General features: G+C 44.1%; 1 protein-coding gene across 1 annotated transcript in view; it reads right to left on the bottom strand.

Annotated features, from left to right (window-relative positions):
• The window catches only part of RELL1 (RELT like 1), a 60,963-nt gene extending 45,310 nt beyond the window's left edge, over window positions 1–15,653 (bottom strand). The window contains exon 1 of the mRNA XM_068543122.1: window positions 15,470–15,653. Coding sequence (XP_068399223.1) covers window positions 15,470–15,557 — 88 coding nt within the window. The 5' untranslated portion in view covers window positions 15,558–15,653. The remainder of the gene's footprint in view (window positions 1–15,469) is intronic.
• Window positions 15,654–17,798: the final 2,145 nt, after the last annotated feature.

Genomic DNA, 17,798 nt, shown 5'->3' with positions numbered 1-17,798 from the left:
CTTAGAAATGGAGACATTAAAGAACAAAGTATTGAGGTCAAGGTCACTCATCTGGGGAATGGCCAGGATTTGAACCAAGGTCTGTTGCAAGCAGGGCCCAAGCTCTCAACCAAAGCTGCTCCCTAGAAAGAAAGAAGGCAAAAAGCAGAAGCTAGCTTCTTCTTGCTTCTTGCCTGTGAGACCCCAGGCAAGTCCATTAACTTCCCAGTGCCTCAGTTTCCTCATCTCTAAAATACAGATAATAATAGAATGGTTTCTGAGCAGTAATGATATGAACTCGGGTTTAGCCGAGGTCCTAGCACAGAGTAAGTGCTCAATAAACATTAGCTAGCATTGCTGTGACGCTCGTTATCAGTGGTAATAAGTGTAAACACTGCTATCCTCACAAAGCTTCCAGTTCAGCTGGGAAAACAAAGCCAACAGACAGGAAAAGACACTGAAGCACATGAGCCCAACTGGAGGGGCAGAGTTAAACGTGGGGGCCAGAGAAATACCTTAAACCCTGGAGGTGAGGGAGCAGCTGCCCAAGGCGGCACCACGGGGGCCAGTCTGCAGCTCCCATAACGCTGACATCAGTCCAGTTTCTCTTCCTTCCAGGAACAGGAAGGGGTAACAATTAAACAGAAAACTACAAAAGTCCTAAATGCAGGGTTTTCCAATTAGTCACAGGTTAAGTCAGGCAGTGTTCCTGCTAGACAGGCACGTGGCCAGCCTTCTGTGAATACTGGCGAGCAGAGATGGTATAGGTGGGGGGCCACGGTCCTGTCCTGGGGAAGTCATGAAGTCCTCTGCCGGGAATTCTCCCCTGGGGCTGTTAGAGAGAGCAAAGGAACAGGAACTAAGATAGAAAATAAAGACCATTTCGGAAAAGGCAAACAAAGGCAAGATTAAACAGAAGTAATTAGGAAAACCCTAGATATAGAGAACCTGATTTAAGGGGAATAAATGAACGTCAGTAGCCTGCAACTCAAATAAGAACTCTGAAAACCAGTAGCAAGGGTAAGACACATAGAAAAATACTATTAATATTAGTCACGTACTGATGTATACTTTGTATAATTACTATTCCAAGCACTTTACAGGTATGAACTTGTTCAACCTTTACAATAACCCTATGAGGTAGGCGCTATTGTTTTCAACCCCATCTTACAGATAGGAAAACTACAGCACAGAGAGGTCAAGTAACTTATACCAGGTCACACAGCTAGCCAAGTAGCAGAGGTGAGATTTTAATCCAGGCAGCCTGGCTCCAGAGCCACATACTCTGTGCTCAATTGCCTGTGAGAGTTACCAGTTTTGATATTCAGTAAAGTTCCACAAAATGGGATTATCCATAGCTCATCTCTATGTTGAGTTAGTGTCTTGAGTAGACTAATCTATGAGTAATCATTACTCATCTATTTCAATAAGAAACCTAGAATGAGAGAATGGTTTTCCCTAGTGGGTCAACTATTGGGAAGAGAAGGTGCATTTAAGTTATAGTCTCTCCAGGTCAATTTATCTATTTTTTTGGCATTAAATACCTATTTCAAAAAAAAAAATCCTGTTACCATTATAAGAAACAAAATCAAAAAGCCATCTGATCTACACTCCACAATGTTGAAATTGCTGATTACTTATTGAAAATCCTAAACTTCCCTTTGTTTTAAAACAATAGAAACTATTTGTATGAAGGGATCGGATTTGCCATATCCCTTTGCCAAAATGATAGAAATTGTTAATAAAAAATGTTAAGTGAAGAAATAAACACAAAGCAGTATTTTGAGCTAACATGATCTCAGTTTTATTGAGACAAATTTTTTTTTAAATTTATTTATTTGGCTGCGTTGGGTCTTCGTTGCTGCGCATGGGCTTTCTCTAGTTGCGGCGAGCGGGGGCTACTCTTCGTCACGGTGCTCGGGCTTCTCATTGCAGTGGCTTCTCTTGCTGCGGAGCACGGGCTCTAGGCGCAAGGGCTTCAGTAGTTGTGGCTCGCAGGCTCAGTAGTTGTGGCTCGCGGGCTCTAGAGTGCAGGCTCAGAAGTTGTGGCGCATGGGCTTAGTTGCTCTGCAGCATGTGGGATCTTCCCAGACCAGGGCTCGAACCCACGTCCCCTGCATTGGCAGGCAGATTCTTAACCACTGTGCCACCAGGGAAGTCCCATCTCAGTTTTTTGAAAGAAAAAGTACCAAAATGTTTACACAAAACTATGGCACAGAGAGGTCAAGTAACTTATACCAGGTCACACAGCTAGCAAATAGCAGAGGTGAGATTTTAATCCAGGCAGCCTGGCTCCAGAGTCCCATACTCTATGCTCTATTGCCTGTTATCTCTGAGTAGTGAGATTACAAGTTATTTTTATTTTCTTTTTAGTATTTTGTATCTTTTGTTGGTGGAACTTGGGAGTATATATTTTTTTCTTTTTTCCCTTTTAGTATTTTCTCAAATGCCTTTTTTTTTTTTTAATATTTATTTATTTGGCTGCGCTGGGTCCTAGTTGCGGCACGCGGGATCTCCGTTGCCGTGTGCAGGATCTTCCTTACGGAATGCAGGATATCTTAGTTGCTGGCATGCTCTTAGTTGTGGCATGTGGGATCTAGTTCCCTGACCAGGGATCGAACCTCAGGCCACCTGTGTTGGGAGCGCGGAGTCTTAGCCACTGGACCACCAGGGAAGTCCCTTAAATGTCTTGATGGCAGTCACGACAGTTGTTTTTTTTTTCTAAACTGCAGATAGAAAGTCAATAAGAACTTAATTCCTATTAAGTTTGAACCATATGAAACTTGTCACTGTAGGTCAAAAACAGTAGAATATTGGTAATTTCCTGTGGTTTATCCTAATAGTAATATTAATGCTGTGGAGGTAAACCAAAGCACTGAAAATCCCTTAGTGAGGAGACTACCTATAACTGCAATCCATAATACTTACATGCTAGATATTTCCACTGACTGAAGGCAGAGAAAAGGCTATGAAATCTTTGGTCTACACCTTAGGAGAGACGGGTCAATGTAAACCACAGAGTGGTGTAACTTCTACTTTATTACACTATAAAACACAATGTAAATACATAAATAATAAGGCACTGGCCTGATAACTGTTTTTCTTTCCCACTATACTTTTTTTTAAAGGACTTTTCAGTTTTTAAATAGTAAACCACCGTAATTTCAGAGATTATTACAGCCACAATGTTTTAATATTATGCATTGATATTTCACAATAAGAAAGATTTGACTGCTTCATTTTCCAACAACTAATTCTCCATCACCAACTGGGCGTCCTGCAATGCAATTCATTTCTGACACCAATTGCCTGGAGTTAGTGCAAACCCCACGTTAGACACTGGCTGCAAATGGCATCTAACCACTTAACCAGGCTAACCCACTACAAAGTCAGGGCTTCCCATCATCTCCCTCAGGTTCGACAATTTGCTATGATGGCTCAGAGAACTCAGGAAAGCGCTATACTTATTGTTATAATTTTATTATAAAGAATACAACTCAGTAACAGCCAAATGGAAGAGATGCGTAGGGCAAAGAATTGGGGGTGGGGAGGGGAGGTGGCGCAGAGCTTCCATGCTCTCTCCAGACCCACCACCCTCCCAGCACATCCATGGGTTCACCAACCCAGCAGCTCCTTTAGCCTCCTTGTTTCAGAGTTTTTATCAAAGTTTTAAGAAATTTCACTGCATAGGCATGATTAATTAAGTCACTGGCCATTGGTGATTAACTCAATCGTCAAAACCTCACCCCTCCCTGAGTTCAGGGGATGCAGCTAAAAGTTCCAAACCACTATAATCATGAAGTTGGTTCCTCTGACAACCTGCCCTCATCCTGAAGCTATCTAAGGGCCCACCAAGAGTCATTCATTAGGGTGAACTCAGGTATAGTCTAAAGAGCTCATTAAGAATAACAAAAGACACTCCTATCACTCAGGAAATTCCAAGGGTTTATGAGTTTTGTGCTAGGAACATGGGACAAAACTCAAATATATATATACATACATACATATATATACACACACACACATATATATAGCCTTTATTATACCACATTGACTCAAAGTCAAGAGTCTTATTTATATATCAAGGTGCATCACTGAAAGACATGGAAAGGATCAACTACTTTATCATATGGTTCAAGCAAAAGAATTCTCCTTCCTTCCTTGAAGACTCCCCGCTTCCTATCCCACCGGCTCCCAGGCACTAAGACACACCAAGTCCTCTGTCTCTGTAAGCACTATGTCCATAATATGAAGGTACCTAATGTACACTAAATTACTTTCAAGTGAGTTATTTTTCCTCCCCCAAATCTATTCGGTCACGTTATAAGAAATCAAGGGACTAAGGAAACGGACTTGCCAGAAGTGACGGAGAGATAGAGCCCTTAGCCAAGCAGGGTTTTATTAATCAACGCAGTGTTGATCTGCGTGTTTTATTTAAAGACATGACCCTAAACACTGATGGCCAGCACTGCCCTCCTGACCTGGGCTCGCCCAGAGAGAGAAGAAAACAATGAGAACTTGACCAACAATAGCTAGCGCAAAAGCTGGACATGCACAACAGTCCTCTAAAAATAAATGTTAAGCAATGAAGAATTCAAGAGGCAAGATGATTTGTACAATTTCAGAGGATTTACTCTAGCCTTTACAATTCATGAGCACTTTCTGGCCTTCACACCAGCAAGACGATACACTGCACTTACTTCATGATTCTAATTTCCCAGCAAACTTTGAAAATCTGTTTCTATCTATATATCATGTGCATTATATTAAACCTATACACTATATGGGTCATATTTGTATTACTTACAAAGGAGTATATTATCCGTTTGATCCTCCAAACAACTTTGAGATGTATAAAGAACAGGTATATTCATTCTCTCTCCCTCTCCTTCCCTCCCCCTCTCCCTGCCCACCCCCAACCCTCCCCACCTTTTCTCCAGATGAGGAAACAGCACAGCAATCTCAACGGCCTTGTTGAAAGTACTGGGGCCATGTCTGGTACTCAGGTCTTACTCAGCTCAGCATCTGGAGCTCTTCCATCACACTGCAATGCCTGAGGGCCCTTCTGGCCCCCTATCCTCCACTGCACCCCATCCTTAGCCCCCAACTGCCTGCACAATCAAGCACCTAGTTTCAGAAGCCCCACAGCCTAGCCTCAACCTGCCCTCTGCAGTCTCACCAGGTCTGCACTGACCTCTCCTGACCCATCTCCACACCTCTGCACAAACTGTTCCTTTTGCTGGGCTGCCATCCCCACACTCCCCTTTAAGGTCCGCTTAAAATGCCAAGTTTTAGGCTCTCAAGGCTTTTCCATCCCTTCTATCAGAAGGAAAGTCTCTCTCCTCTGTGATCCCACGTGGCACTTTGTCTGTAGGTCTCTGATGATACCAAATACATCCTCCCTGTTATTCTATAACAATTTGTATTCATAGCTTATCTCCTCCCCCTTCTCAATCACAAGTTAGTAGAGAACGGAAACCAAGTTTGTTGTTCATTTTATATACCTACACAACACCTAACAGTAGCTCAAAGAAGGCCCTCATTTTTAAATGAATTGCATGCTGTTTGTATGGAATATCTACATGTTTTACCTGCAAAGACTATTAAGACACTGACTTGGCAATCATGCATGGGAAATGAGTTTTACCTTCAAAACCCAGCTTCCTTGGCCCTATCATCTGGCTTTAAGCGATAGCTCATGCCTCTTTTCTTCTTCCTATGGGTGGGTGTTTTGTGTTTTGCTTTAATAGAGGAGGAGGAGGTTGGAAAGAATTGAGGAAGCCTCCGAAGCATTCAGGCCATGCAACTATATAGCACAAACATGCAAAGAAAGATGAAGGAATGCCTGTCCATTAGCCATCTGCCACTTCACCAATGCCAGGAAATTCCGGGCTGCCGTTTCTTATAATGTGAATAATTCACATGATTGTGTTGGAGACTTCCAGCTATGGAGAGCCGTTGGAATATTTGAAAATTAGTGTTCCCGAGTTATACTGTGAGACAAAAAACCCAGTGAATTCTTCCAACTTTTACCCGTTACAGGAATCTCAGAGAACCACATTATGTTCGTATATGCATGGGGGAGGAAGGATTGGCATGTTACTGATATTGAAAAGAATTTGTTGTTTTTTTGTGACCCTTACCTATCACGTGACATTTTATGTACAGGTTCTTTATAAATCTCCGACTACTCAGCTAAACTTAGCTGGCCACTTAAGAAGGGTAATGGCATAATTGTTTAATCTGTGTCTTTTCAGGAAACTGAAATAGATTTTTAAAAATATCTCCCTCACACCAAAACTTTATAAAAATCATTTCGAAATCTAATGACATGTAAATTGAATTAGTCTCTTCAAATATTTACTCTAAAAGTAAACAGACAATTCCTGAAGAATTCCTTAGATAATCGCTCATTTTCCACTAAGAACAAAATCTACATTCAATTAATAAACTGCCTTAGTTTTTCTCTTTCAGTAGATGGCCCTACAATGAAAAAGTAAAAAAATAATAATAGTGAATAAATATAAGACCATCCTTCCACCGGTAGCGCTGAGCATGGAGTACATGCAATTTCACATAACAACAAAGAACATTTGAGAACAATGAACATATATATAGCTTTGGCTTCCCCTCATCTAGGACTTGAATGAGACATTTCACTTCTCTTCGTCTTGGTTATCCCTCTGTACATCTGTTTCCTCATCGCTACAAAACAGAATACAGCAAAGTGCTCCTCTTAGAGGTTGCAAGAAATAAACCTGATCAAGTAATCAAATATTTGAGTGTGTCTTATATGCTCTGCTGTCTAGTTAACACAAAACACAGTGGAAACAACTGCCTATGATTCTGTGTTAAATAACATACTATAGATCCAACATGTATTCATGGACTCGAGATGTATATTCACAGGAGATAAAATCACTGAGAATGCCTAGGAAGGTTTCCTGGAAGTGTTATCCTAGAGCTCAGCTTCAAGGATGGGCAGGAAAACAGGACAACTAGCCCATGAAGAGGGGATGGATTTCCAGGTTAAGATACTTAGCATCATTTGGGAAGCAGTTAGAAATGCAAATTCTCCAGTCCCTTCCCAGAGCTACAGACACTGGAGGAGGGGGAGAGCGATCTATCTGTGTTGTGACCAGCATTCTAGTTAATTCTGATGCATGCTCAAGTTTAGGGACCAATGCTATGGCTTTGCTCGTTCTCACCTCCTCTGTTCCACAACCACGTGTCCCCTTCACCTGGCTAATGCCGACACTTTTACAACTATAAATTCAAACTTCATTTCCTCTAGAAAGTCTTGCTCAACCTGTACTCAACTCTTGTCCCACCCCCAGCCCCGGTATTCTGGCCCTGTGCCATACTTTCCTTATTGAGGTAGTAATGACACTTTATCATTATTGCTTGTTTAATCGTCCTCCCTGATAACCTGCACTGGCTCCGTAAAGGCACAGACTGTGTCTATTTTGTTCGCATCACTTCATCCTAGTGTCTTGCACCCCAGTAAGGCACTTGGCTAAAATCTGCTGAATGAGTAAATAATTTAAAGAATTAACCTGTGAGGTATAAAGGAAAGGTATAAAGTATTATAAAATTGGAAGTATGATATATATATACATGAAACTAATAGATGCATTTAAAGTACTGGTGTAGCAACACAACTGAATTCAGTTTGTCTTTGAAAAGAACTTAACGAACAGATTTGAGTTTTGAAAACCTTTGCACTGAAAATTTTCACTAACACTTTCAAATGTGTTGATGTCCCACCATATTCACCCGATAAGGCAGTACTTGCTTACTTTTTTATTGTCATTCTTTTTTTTCTCCATGACCAGAGTCTCTGCCTCAGGCTTTCAGAGCAATATAGCCCATAGAGGCTGACAGACAAAGCAGCCTCTTTCCATTTCGGGAGGGGAGAGGGGGGAGGAGACTTACAGCTAAGACTTAGGGATGATTTTGGAAAGCGTTAAGTCGTTAAGTCTTCTTAAGTCTTCGCTTTATTATAAAGAAAATGCCTTGGGCTGAGTCAGAACACCTGGATTCCAGCCCTGGCTTCTTTCCTTCCTTCTTTCCTTCATTCATTCATTCAAATGTTTTTAAGCATCTGCTCTGTTCCGGGTCCTGTGCTTGGATCTGAGCCTTGGACAGTGACCAAGACACACACACAGGCCCTCCGTCACCAAGCCTAACGCTCTGCTCCTCGACTACGGGCTGCGGCCCTTCCTGATTCCTGCAGGCCCCTGAACCTGAAGCTTCCCCATCTGCAAAGGGAGGGCTGAACTATAAGAGGACCACTGAGTCCCCTCTGATGCTAACATTACGTAACTAAGAACAACACAATTACTCTCAGGAGTCAGTTAGCCAAAGTCATTCTTCTCAGGGCCCACTCACCCCAGATCCAGAGAGCTGAGAAACCAGACCCCCGAGCGTGAGGACCAAGTGCAAGTGTAGACCCTGCCAGAAGCAGCAAAGCGGGGTCCACTGCAGTGGAGAGACAGCTTTCACACAGTGGGAAGCGTCCTAGACAGAGTAAAGAACCCCCTTAAGACCTGGCTAGGCCGACTCAGTATCCTCGTCTGCTAAATAAGCTTTGAGGAGATCGTCAGCCTTAATGCTACAGGGTTCTACCTCCTCATTCCAGCATGTGTTTCCCCCGCACCACCAAGCAACTAACTCAATTCCTACACTACCTGGAGAGAGCATCCGATCCCACAAGTTAAGGGCTCAGACCCAAAGACTCCCCACCGCACTCCCCGGGCCCCCATCCGTCAGACGCCAATGCTAAGTCCAGGTTGTCACCTGTACTTCTGATCAACTGGCTATAGACTGAAGGTTCCAATGACCCCCTCCTTGAGTTCAATTAATTTGCTAGAGTGGTTCACAGAACTCGGGGAAACATTCTGCTTACTAGATCACCAGTTGATTATAAAAGGACACAACTCAGGAACAGACAGATGGGAGAGGTGCACAGGGCAAGGGATGGGGAAAGAGGTGGGGTTTCCGTGCCCTCTGGGTGTGCTACTCTCCACACATCTCCATACGGTAGGTTGCCAACCCAGAAGCTCATCAAGTCTTGTTATTCAAATTTTTAAAGTGCTTAATCTTGGGCCCTCCTCCTGCCTCCTCCCCTTCCCTCTGGGAAGAGGTGGCTGGGTGAGGCTGAAAGTTTCAACCCTCTACTCCCACCCTCCTTCAGGTGACCAGCCCCATCCTGAGGGTATCAAGGGCACCACCCTAAGTCCCCTCATTAGCATACGCTCAAAGGGGGCTCCTCACAAAAAAAAGACACTCCTATCATTTAGGAAATCCCAAGGGTTTGAGGAACTTTGCGTCACGAACTGAGGACAGAGACTAAATATATTTCTTATTATACATATATTATACATATCGTATATTATATATTATTATTTATATTGTATATATTTCTAATTATATTCTTCTTCAACATAACATTCACCGGTGAACAATGAGAAGATGAACAAGGACAAGTTCAACCCTGGATAATCAAACAGGATGTCAATGGGATGATTACACTAATCCTAGGGGAAAACTGTCAAAACTTTGTGACTGTAGCTACAGATCCACCGGCTAAAGAAAAACCAGTTGGTGAATTTTTCAAAATTCTTCCCAAAGAAACTGCCACATTCTACCCTTATAAAGATTAACGGTTTCTTTCTTTTTCTCCTTCCTTGCCTAATTTTGGTAGCTAATGGCTCAGCCCCACACATCCCCTGCACCCCGAGAGAGCTCCCTGCCAGGCTCACTGGTCCCTACTCCTCCCCTGGGACCTTGGCGCTGCCCAACTTGCCTCCTCAGCCTCGTGCCCATGACACCGCAGCCTCAGCAGCCTGGGCTCAGGAGCAAGATGAGTCAGGGGACACCTCAGGCAATGGCAGAGAACCAGAGAGGAAAATTCTGGAGCAGCCAGCAACTTTGTCCCATCTGAGAGCTATGACAGGTAGTATTTGGTTCAGGACAAAGCAATAATAATATATTTTTTTAGCATTTACTACATGCCAAACACTGCGCCATGCACCCTTATATTTTTATCTCATGTAATTGTCACAACGACGCCAGTGAGGCAACTCTGCCATATTTTCTCCACAACACAGATGAGGAAAGTGGTTCAAAGATTTCTTTGCCCTCTGTACAACAGGCACTTTCTTAGTGGTTGGAATGCAGTTATACCCAAGGGTGTGCAAACAAAATGGGGGGAGGGGAGAGTCGGGAAGAGCTGGCAGCTGTTTGGGATCCTGAGATGAACAAAGACAAGAAGGCAGGAAACTTGGGGCGCTGCAAAGGGGGGATAGAAGAACCCTGAGTTCAACAAGTTTGGCACAAGGATCCTCAAGGTGAGATGACTGGGCACGGGAACTCAGTTTGCCTGGGGTATCCACCACCCTCTACCAACCTTCCCTCCCCAAAAAGTCCCTTGGGCGGATTCCGTTTCTTTTCTCCCTTACAAAGAAAGCTGTGTCAATAACTGGCAGAGGAAAGCAGAGTTTCCATTATAATGGGCATCCATCCCTAAATCCACCTAGAACAGAGGAAACCTCAGCTTTGCCAAAGTATCTTCACTTTATTAGATTCCCCACTAAAATACCAAAGTAGTGCTTCTTTTCACGAAGTGCCACTCATTTGAGGAGTTCTTTCTCTCCATAGGGTATTTTACTATTTTGAGCAGTTTTACATTTGGCTGCCCATAAACAAGAGCAGATGAGTCACGGAAGAGGAAATGCAGGACCATAATCCCTTATCTGAAAACCTGGAGGTCAGATGTGCCTCGAAATTCAGACTTTGTAATTCTAGAAAGGTAACAAGGCATTTAGTACACATTATGTAACACTCAGAAATCAAACTCATTAATATTACTGCAGCCAAAACTTAGCAATATTCACACTGGTTCAGATTAGGTTTCACCCACCAACGAAGTATGCAAAAAGCCTCAAAAATCTTTTGGTTTTCGGAGTTTTTCAGATTTCAGAATTGTCCGTAAAGGATTACAGACATGTGCAAATGGCTCAAATATTATACTAGAAGAAAATAGTCAACCTATTAGTAATCAAAGACATACACATTTAAACAATCAAGGTATAAATTTTTGCCTTATAATTTAGCAAATATGTTTTTCAGAGAAAATGCCAACGGTATGAAAAGTGAGTCCTTTGACCACTGCTGTGAGAATGTAAACTGGAACAACCTTCAGGTCACTAAGATTGGTGGCATCAATGGCCTCAAACATGAATACCTTTGACCCCAACATTGCCTTTTCAGGAACCCATTTTCTATGGAAGTCGTCGATATCCAGACAAAGCTTTGCATAGATGTTCACTAAACAATGAGTTTTAAAATTCGTTTAAAAATAATTAGCAAAAACTAAAATCTAAAATGGAAGCACAGTGAGGTAGAAGACAGAGAACCATGTAATGGGATATTATGCAGCCACTTTGTGAGTGTGTAGGGAAATGGAGAAACCTTTAAGTATAACATTAGGTAAAAAAATGCCAGGTAAAAAAGTATCTTTGCATTATGATCCCCTCCAAGTAGAAAATACATACAAAGAAGACCAGAAAGAAATAGGCTGACAGTGACAAGTAAGTGTCTTGGAGTAATGAGATCAAGTGCTATTCTCTCCCCTTCCCCCAAACCTTTAAATCTTTGGGGGAATTATCCAGAAATACCAAGAGCACTGTATTTTAGCTGAGGAGAAATGGGAAAAAAAGGTTTGGCTACTTAAAGGTTTGGCCTTAAAAAAGTCCAGTCAGTGGCAGCAAACCCATGAATCTGAGGTGTCACTCCAGACTTTATATATTTACAATGAACCTATGACTGCAAAACCATCACCACTTCCAGAATGAAAACATGTGTGGTCTACATTTATTAGACAGTTTGGTTGACATTATAAGTCTAGTCTAATGGGCACTTTGGGTAGGAAATACAGGAAAAAAGATACACAGGATAGAAGATATATACCACTCTGCCATTTGCCAAGACCTTTCAGAGACACCAGCTCATTTGCTCATCACTAGCAGCCAGTAAGGCAGAAAAAGATAGGGGTTGGCACACACCCATTTTCCAGGCAATAAAATGGAGGCAGAGAAAGCCACACTCCCGAAAGCGGCAGGCACACTTCAAGTCCAGGGTTCTGACTTAGAGCTTGGTGCTCTTTCTACTCTATCATGCCATTACCCTATTAATGATTCTTTATAAATATGTTACAGTAAAAAGAAATTCCTCACTCTAAAGAAAAACAAAATGATTTGGTAACAATAATAGGCCTCAGAATTGAATAGATGTGAGTCAACGTCAAAATCCAACTTACACATGTAAGTGACTCTTTCAAGTTAACTTCTCAGAATTCAATTTCCTCATCTCTACATGGAGGAATAAAACTATATAGCTGACAGGATGTTGTAAGAATTAAATGATCTGAGGACTTAGACCAGAGCCTGCCACAAAACAGGTATAATAAACACTGCATTCCTTCCTCCGAAAAGGGCCCACAGTGTACTAACTGCAGATTCCAATTTTAGCCAGACTCACTGTTCTCCCTGCTTTCAGCAGCCCACCAAATCTTTAGAATTTCTGAAGCAACTGCCCTAAAATTCTCAGAAACAACTCAACATAATAGTTTTAACCAATGAAAATTTAAATCATTTTTTTGTGGGTTTCAAATAACTACTCTTTTGTCCCAATGTGTAATTAAACTTCAACATGAGAGACAATTCTTTAAAAAGTAACAATGAAAACTTTTTTCTCTATCACCTGGGGCTTTGGTCTCTCTCATTCAAATGCAACTACTGAAACTCCCAAATAGTCTGTTTAATTTATTTGGGGGCTGGGGTGGGGTGGGGATGGGGAGATAGGGAAGGGCAGGCACGCCTTGAATTTTGCATTTTCCCTTTAAATGGAATTTGGGCATGGAAGCCCAAGCTCCAAGGGGTGCCTTCTCAAAACATTCTGTCCACTGACTAAGATTAATGTACATATACAGCTAGGCAGCCACCTGGCCAAAGGAGAACCCAGAATTTACTAAAGCTTATCCTTAGCATCTAAATGAGGAATCAGGAGGCTGTATGGAAGCCCACAGAGCCCCAGGAGAGGGCATCTCTCATTCACCAGCCCCTGGTCCTTTTCAGCCCACTCCTTACTCAAAGGCCATGCCCATTGTCTGCAGAGAAACTAAGCCCTAAGTAACCAGAGAACTTAAAAGACATAATAAGCCAAGATGTGGAAAATCATCCCTTCTGGTGCTGGTGGTATATAGTTTCAAATGCTGCTACTAAGACAGAAGCTTAATGAGATTCTTCTACTAGGCAGGAAGTCAGAGACATTGCCACTACCCACTGTGAACTTAACTGTCCCTCTTTTCTCTACTTCCCATCTTCTGATAACCCCATGCTTACAATATTATGATGTCCTAAACTCCCTCTCTTAGAATCTCAACAAGACGGCTGAAGGTGATTTCTTTTCTATTTTCTCTCTGGGGAGCAGTGCAGTATAGTGGAAAGAGAATGAACTTTGGAATCAAGCAGGCTGGGTTATCAAAGATATAGATACACATAGACACACACACACACACACACACACACACACACACACAGACACTCCCCTCCTAGTGATTCCGCTTCGGACTGAATGCTGACGGATACACTAGCTATGTGATGTTGGGCCAATTGTTTAATCTCTCTGGGCCTCAGGTGCCTCACTGGAAATAAGAACTTCACAGAATTGAGAAATTAGTATAAAAATGAATATAAAGTGCCCAACTCAAAGCTTGACACATAGCAGGCACTCAACATTACTCCCCATCTTTCTCCCTACTTCCCTAAAACATTCCCTACAAATATTAACACCGTCTTAGATTCCACGGGGACCAGATGTTGGCTGGTCAGGGCATCTTTTCTTCACAAAACAGGTCTCAAGTCACACTGGCACATTTGTACTCTGTACCCTTTCCTTTTTAGATACCTCATTCTTCTAAAGAGTTATACTGTGTAATTAAGAGTTTTGCCATCACATTCCAGTCCTGAAAGCTGTGTGTTGCTCAAAGATCCATCAAAACACAAACTCACTCTACAGATGATTTCTCCTGCTATGACTGATTACATGCATCATGGGCTGAATTTTTAACAGTTTCCCTCCCGGGTCAAGCTCTTCAAATTCTGGAGCAACTGACTCTAGCCCTCTAAGTACTGTCTACAACCTGGGGTCCAATTTGAACCTGATGATGCATGTACCTGTCTCAGCAATGAAATGCAGGGTGAAAACCAAAATCTCCCATCCAATAATACATGTCACTAGCGGCCATTTCCTCAGGGTGGGTGGCTGAAGGAAATACAGATCTGCTAATAAAGACTCAGGAGACATATGTTCCCTTCCTAACGTATTCTGGTTTCTACAAAAAAGTGAAGGCCAGAGTGATAAGCCAGTTTAAAATCTGTAAGCAAGTGGATTCTTCTTAGGAGTGAAGAGCAGTATATGTGTTTTTATGGAGGAGATAGTCATGGTTGGAAGGCTTCCAGTTATTGCTTATTATTTGGACTGAAGAGGAGCCGCTCAAGCTTGGAAGAGCTTGCTGACGTAAGATTCCAGGCTCTAGTAACCCCAGCTGGACAAGAAGGTATACTTTTTTTTTAACTACTGCTGTAAGGTGGCAATTAAGAGGGGGCTCGGTGGTAAGGAATCCCTGGTGTCTATAATTATAAAAACAAGAGTGTGAGAAAGAACTTCCGTAAAAGTTACACCCCCTCTTAGATTTCAATTAAAAACTCCTGCTCCAAGTTCATCATTGGGGACAGCATTTTATCGTCTCTGCTGGTGGCTTCCTGCTCTGACCACAGAAGGTTCCTTTTGTGGTGACAGGAATCAACTCAAAGAAGAAAAACAAAAAGGTAAGTTTACAAACGCGCCTTCCGTTTTTCCAAGCCTGATTTATCCAGGATATGTGGGAGGAAATCAGAAATCCCCAACCTGTTACAAGAATCCATCAACCACGAAAATAAATGAAAACTTGGAAAGGAAAGAAATTGTAACTCCTCAAGGTTTGAAGATTAAAAAAAAAAAAAAAAAGGAGGGGGGAGGAAGGCGGCGACAGCGCACCCGGTGCCCGGTGTCACGATCTTCCGCTCGCGGGGCCTTTGAGGACAAGGGCAGGAAAGGGGTCCGCAGGGCTCCAGGTTGCTGGGCCCGGGCGGAAGGGCTTCCGAGGAAGGCAAGAGCCGGCCGGGTCCCTACACGCCAGACAGCTCAGAGGTGGGGCCGGGGGGTAACAGGTCCTCGGAGGAGGGAAGGCGGGAGCCGAGCAGGCTGGGAGGGACGGGAGCCATCTCCACGCGCCGCGCCCGGCCCGGGCCACCCCCAGACAGCCAGATGTTCAGCGCCTGGATCCCGCGGCTGTGCCAGGACCAGGGCAGCTCGAGGAGCAGCGGGACTACAGCCCCGATCCCTCGCCTCCTCCTGCGCGCCCCACCCGCTACAGGGCACTCACCCGGGGCCACGAGCGGCGAACTCACGGCGCCTCCCACGAAGACAGCAGCGGCGAGGACGGCGGACTCCAGGAGCCCCGGCGGAGCCATCGCCGCGGCCCTTCGCCCTCCTCCCCCGGGGCGCCGCGTCCCGGGCTCCGGCGCGAAAAGCAGCTCTGGAGCCCGCGGGCTGACAGACTGGCTGGGCTCAGCCTCAGCGCGCTGTGCACCCCGCCCCGCCAGGGACCCTCCCCTCAGGTCCCACCCACCTCCGCTCTGCCCTGCCTCTCCCAGCTTAGCCCCGGGCTCCGCTTACACAGGCAGGCGGCACATCCAGTGACCCCGCCCCCGGACCCGCCCACCTCAGCCTGGTCCAGCCTCTCCCCTTCGCCCCGGCTTCCTTTCCAAATCCGTCCGCAGCTCCCGCCCCCCGGATTAGGCCATGGTCCCGCCCCGTACCCCGCCCACCGGGCGAGGCCCCTCCTGTCCGCTCGCTAGTTCCCTTTCCCAGACCCTCTGGACAGCAGCCGTCCACATAGCGCTGGAGCCCGGGGTCGGGGCAGGGTCGCCGGGGCTTGTCCTCCCGGGCGCTGGGACTAGGTGGGCGTGGGAAGAGGAAAAAGAGCAGGTCAGGAAGCTCTGGACGGGTGGACATGGCCAGCATTGGAATGGGCACGATCTTCTTTCTCTGTTGGCGTTATCTATTCAGCTGGCATTCCCCTAGGTGACTGGTCCGGGGAGGGGCGCTGTGCGGGATGTCAACTTCCAATGTTTGAAAATGAGAAAAGCCAAATCATTTAAATTTCTTCCTATCTCCACTTCCATTTAAGCTGCTCTTATTGGGAGAAAAAACCTCTACGTACCTCCAGGAACAAATCGCCTATTTTAAAAAATGCTGTGCCCACATTGCACCTTGCAAATACTTCTACGAAGTAACTCTTCAAGTGCCTGGTCACTTATTATCTCCTTGTATCGTCCCGCCAGCTCTGTGAGGTAAGTAGTATCCTTATTTCACAGGCTAGGGAGTAAACCCCCGATGGCCAGGCCACCGTGATAAATTGGGATTAGCTCTCCATTGTGTTTGCTCACCACCGTGCCCTCCCCGCCTAGCTCAATGACAGCATACACTAAGTAAGAGATCAGAAGTGGTTTCTGAAGTTGAATCATCATCACGAGCAGCAATTGGAGTCAGGGTCTTTCTATGAATAGTTCCCTCTTTACTGCTCTTTAGAGACTCCTGAAACAAGGCGGTCAGGCCTTGAACAAAAGTTCAAGAACACCAGCAAGAGGAGGGAGTAGGCATTGGAGGTTTTCACAGAACCAGGCTCTTCCTTGGCCTGTCAGCCTCAGCTTTTCAAAGGAGGACTCTTTCATCTCCTCGCTGAGTTCTCTACACAGTCCACTAGACTCTTACAAACATCTGCACTGAGGTGGGAATTCCCAGAAGCTCAGGCCACTACAGATGGCTGGAGCTGAAGGATGGAGCCTCTGCCCTTTGAAGCCAAAGAAGGGCACTGTGTTTCCTTTGCACAGTTGTCCGCACATCCTCAGTCTGGCAGGTGAAGCAGTTTTATACCAACACAAATACAGAGTGGCTGCAGGGGAAAGAGGTCCATGTGGGTTTCTAACTAAAAAAAAAAAAAATGAAAGAGTCCTGGGCCTAGAAATTAAACACACACCTATAAAGCCAGCTCTGGTTTTGGAACTTAGAATGTAGCCAAATGATTGGACCAAGATATCTATTCAAAATGTAAAATATCATTTTAAAAATGAATAGTGTTTCACTCTTTCTTACAGACTGAACTTACTATTAAAAAGACCGGGCCATTTTTAACAACCTATTTGAATTGGATGTCTGTGGCTCTCCAGAAATAAGAGTACAATCCAGTAATTAAAGCTAGAAGCAACCTTAGTAATCATCTACCAAGCCACTTATTTTACAGATGAGAGATAGTTAAGTGACTTGCCTACTATCTCATTGCTAGTGTGAGCCAGGGTTGGAACCGAGGCTCTAAAATTTCCCTTCTCAGACTTTTCCATGACACTTAGCTGCTTGACGCACTCTCTATAGATATTTCACTGTCACAGAACCTCATATACATGCATTTGCACATCTTGTTAATGGAAGGAGGGAGAAAGGGAAGAAGGGAGGGAGGAAGGAAGGAAGGAAGGAAGGAAGGAAGGAAGGAAGGAAGGAAGGAAGGAAGGAAGGAAGGAAGGAAGGAAGGAAGGAAAGAAATAAATGAAGCTTAAATTATTTTCTAGGTACTTAACCCTACAGATTTGTTCAGCTGATTAAAAAAGCCCCACATATGCATATCTAAAAGCTATTGCTTATTGTTTTATTTTAAA

This window comes from Eschrichtius robustus, chromosome 4, assembly GCF_028021215.1.
Source record: "Eschrichtius robustus isolate mEscRob2 chromosome 4, mEscRob2.pri, whole genome shotgun sequence".
Taxonomy (NCBI): Eukaryota; Metazoa; Chordata; class Mammalia; order Artiodactyla; family Eschrichtiidae; genus Eschrichtius; species Eschrichtius robustus.
Note: the sequence above shows the minus strand (reverse complement) of the source record. Positions and strands in the feature narration are given on the sequence as shown.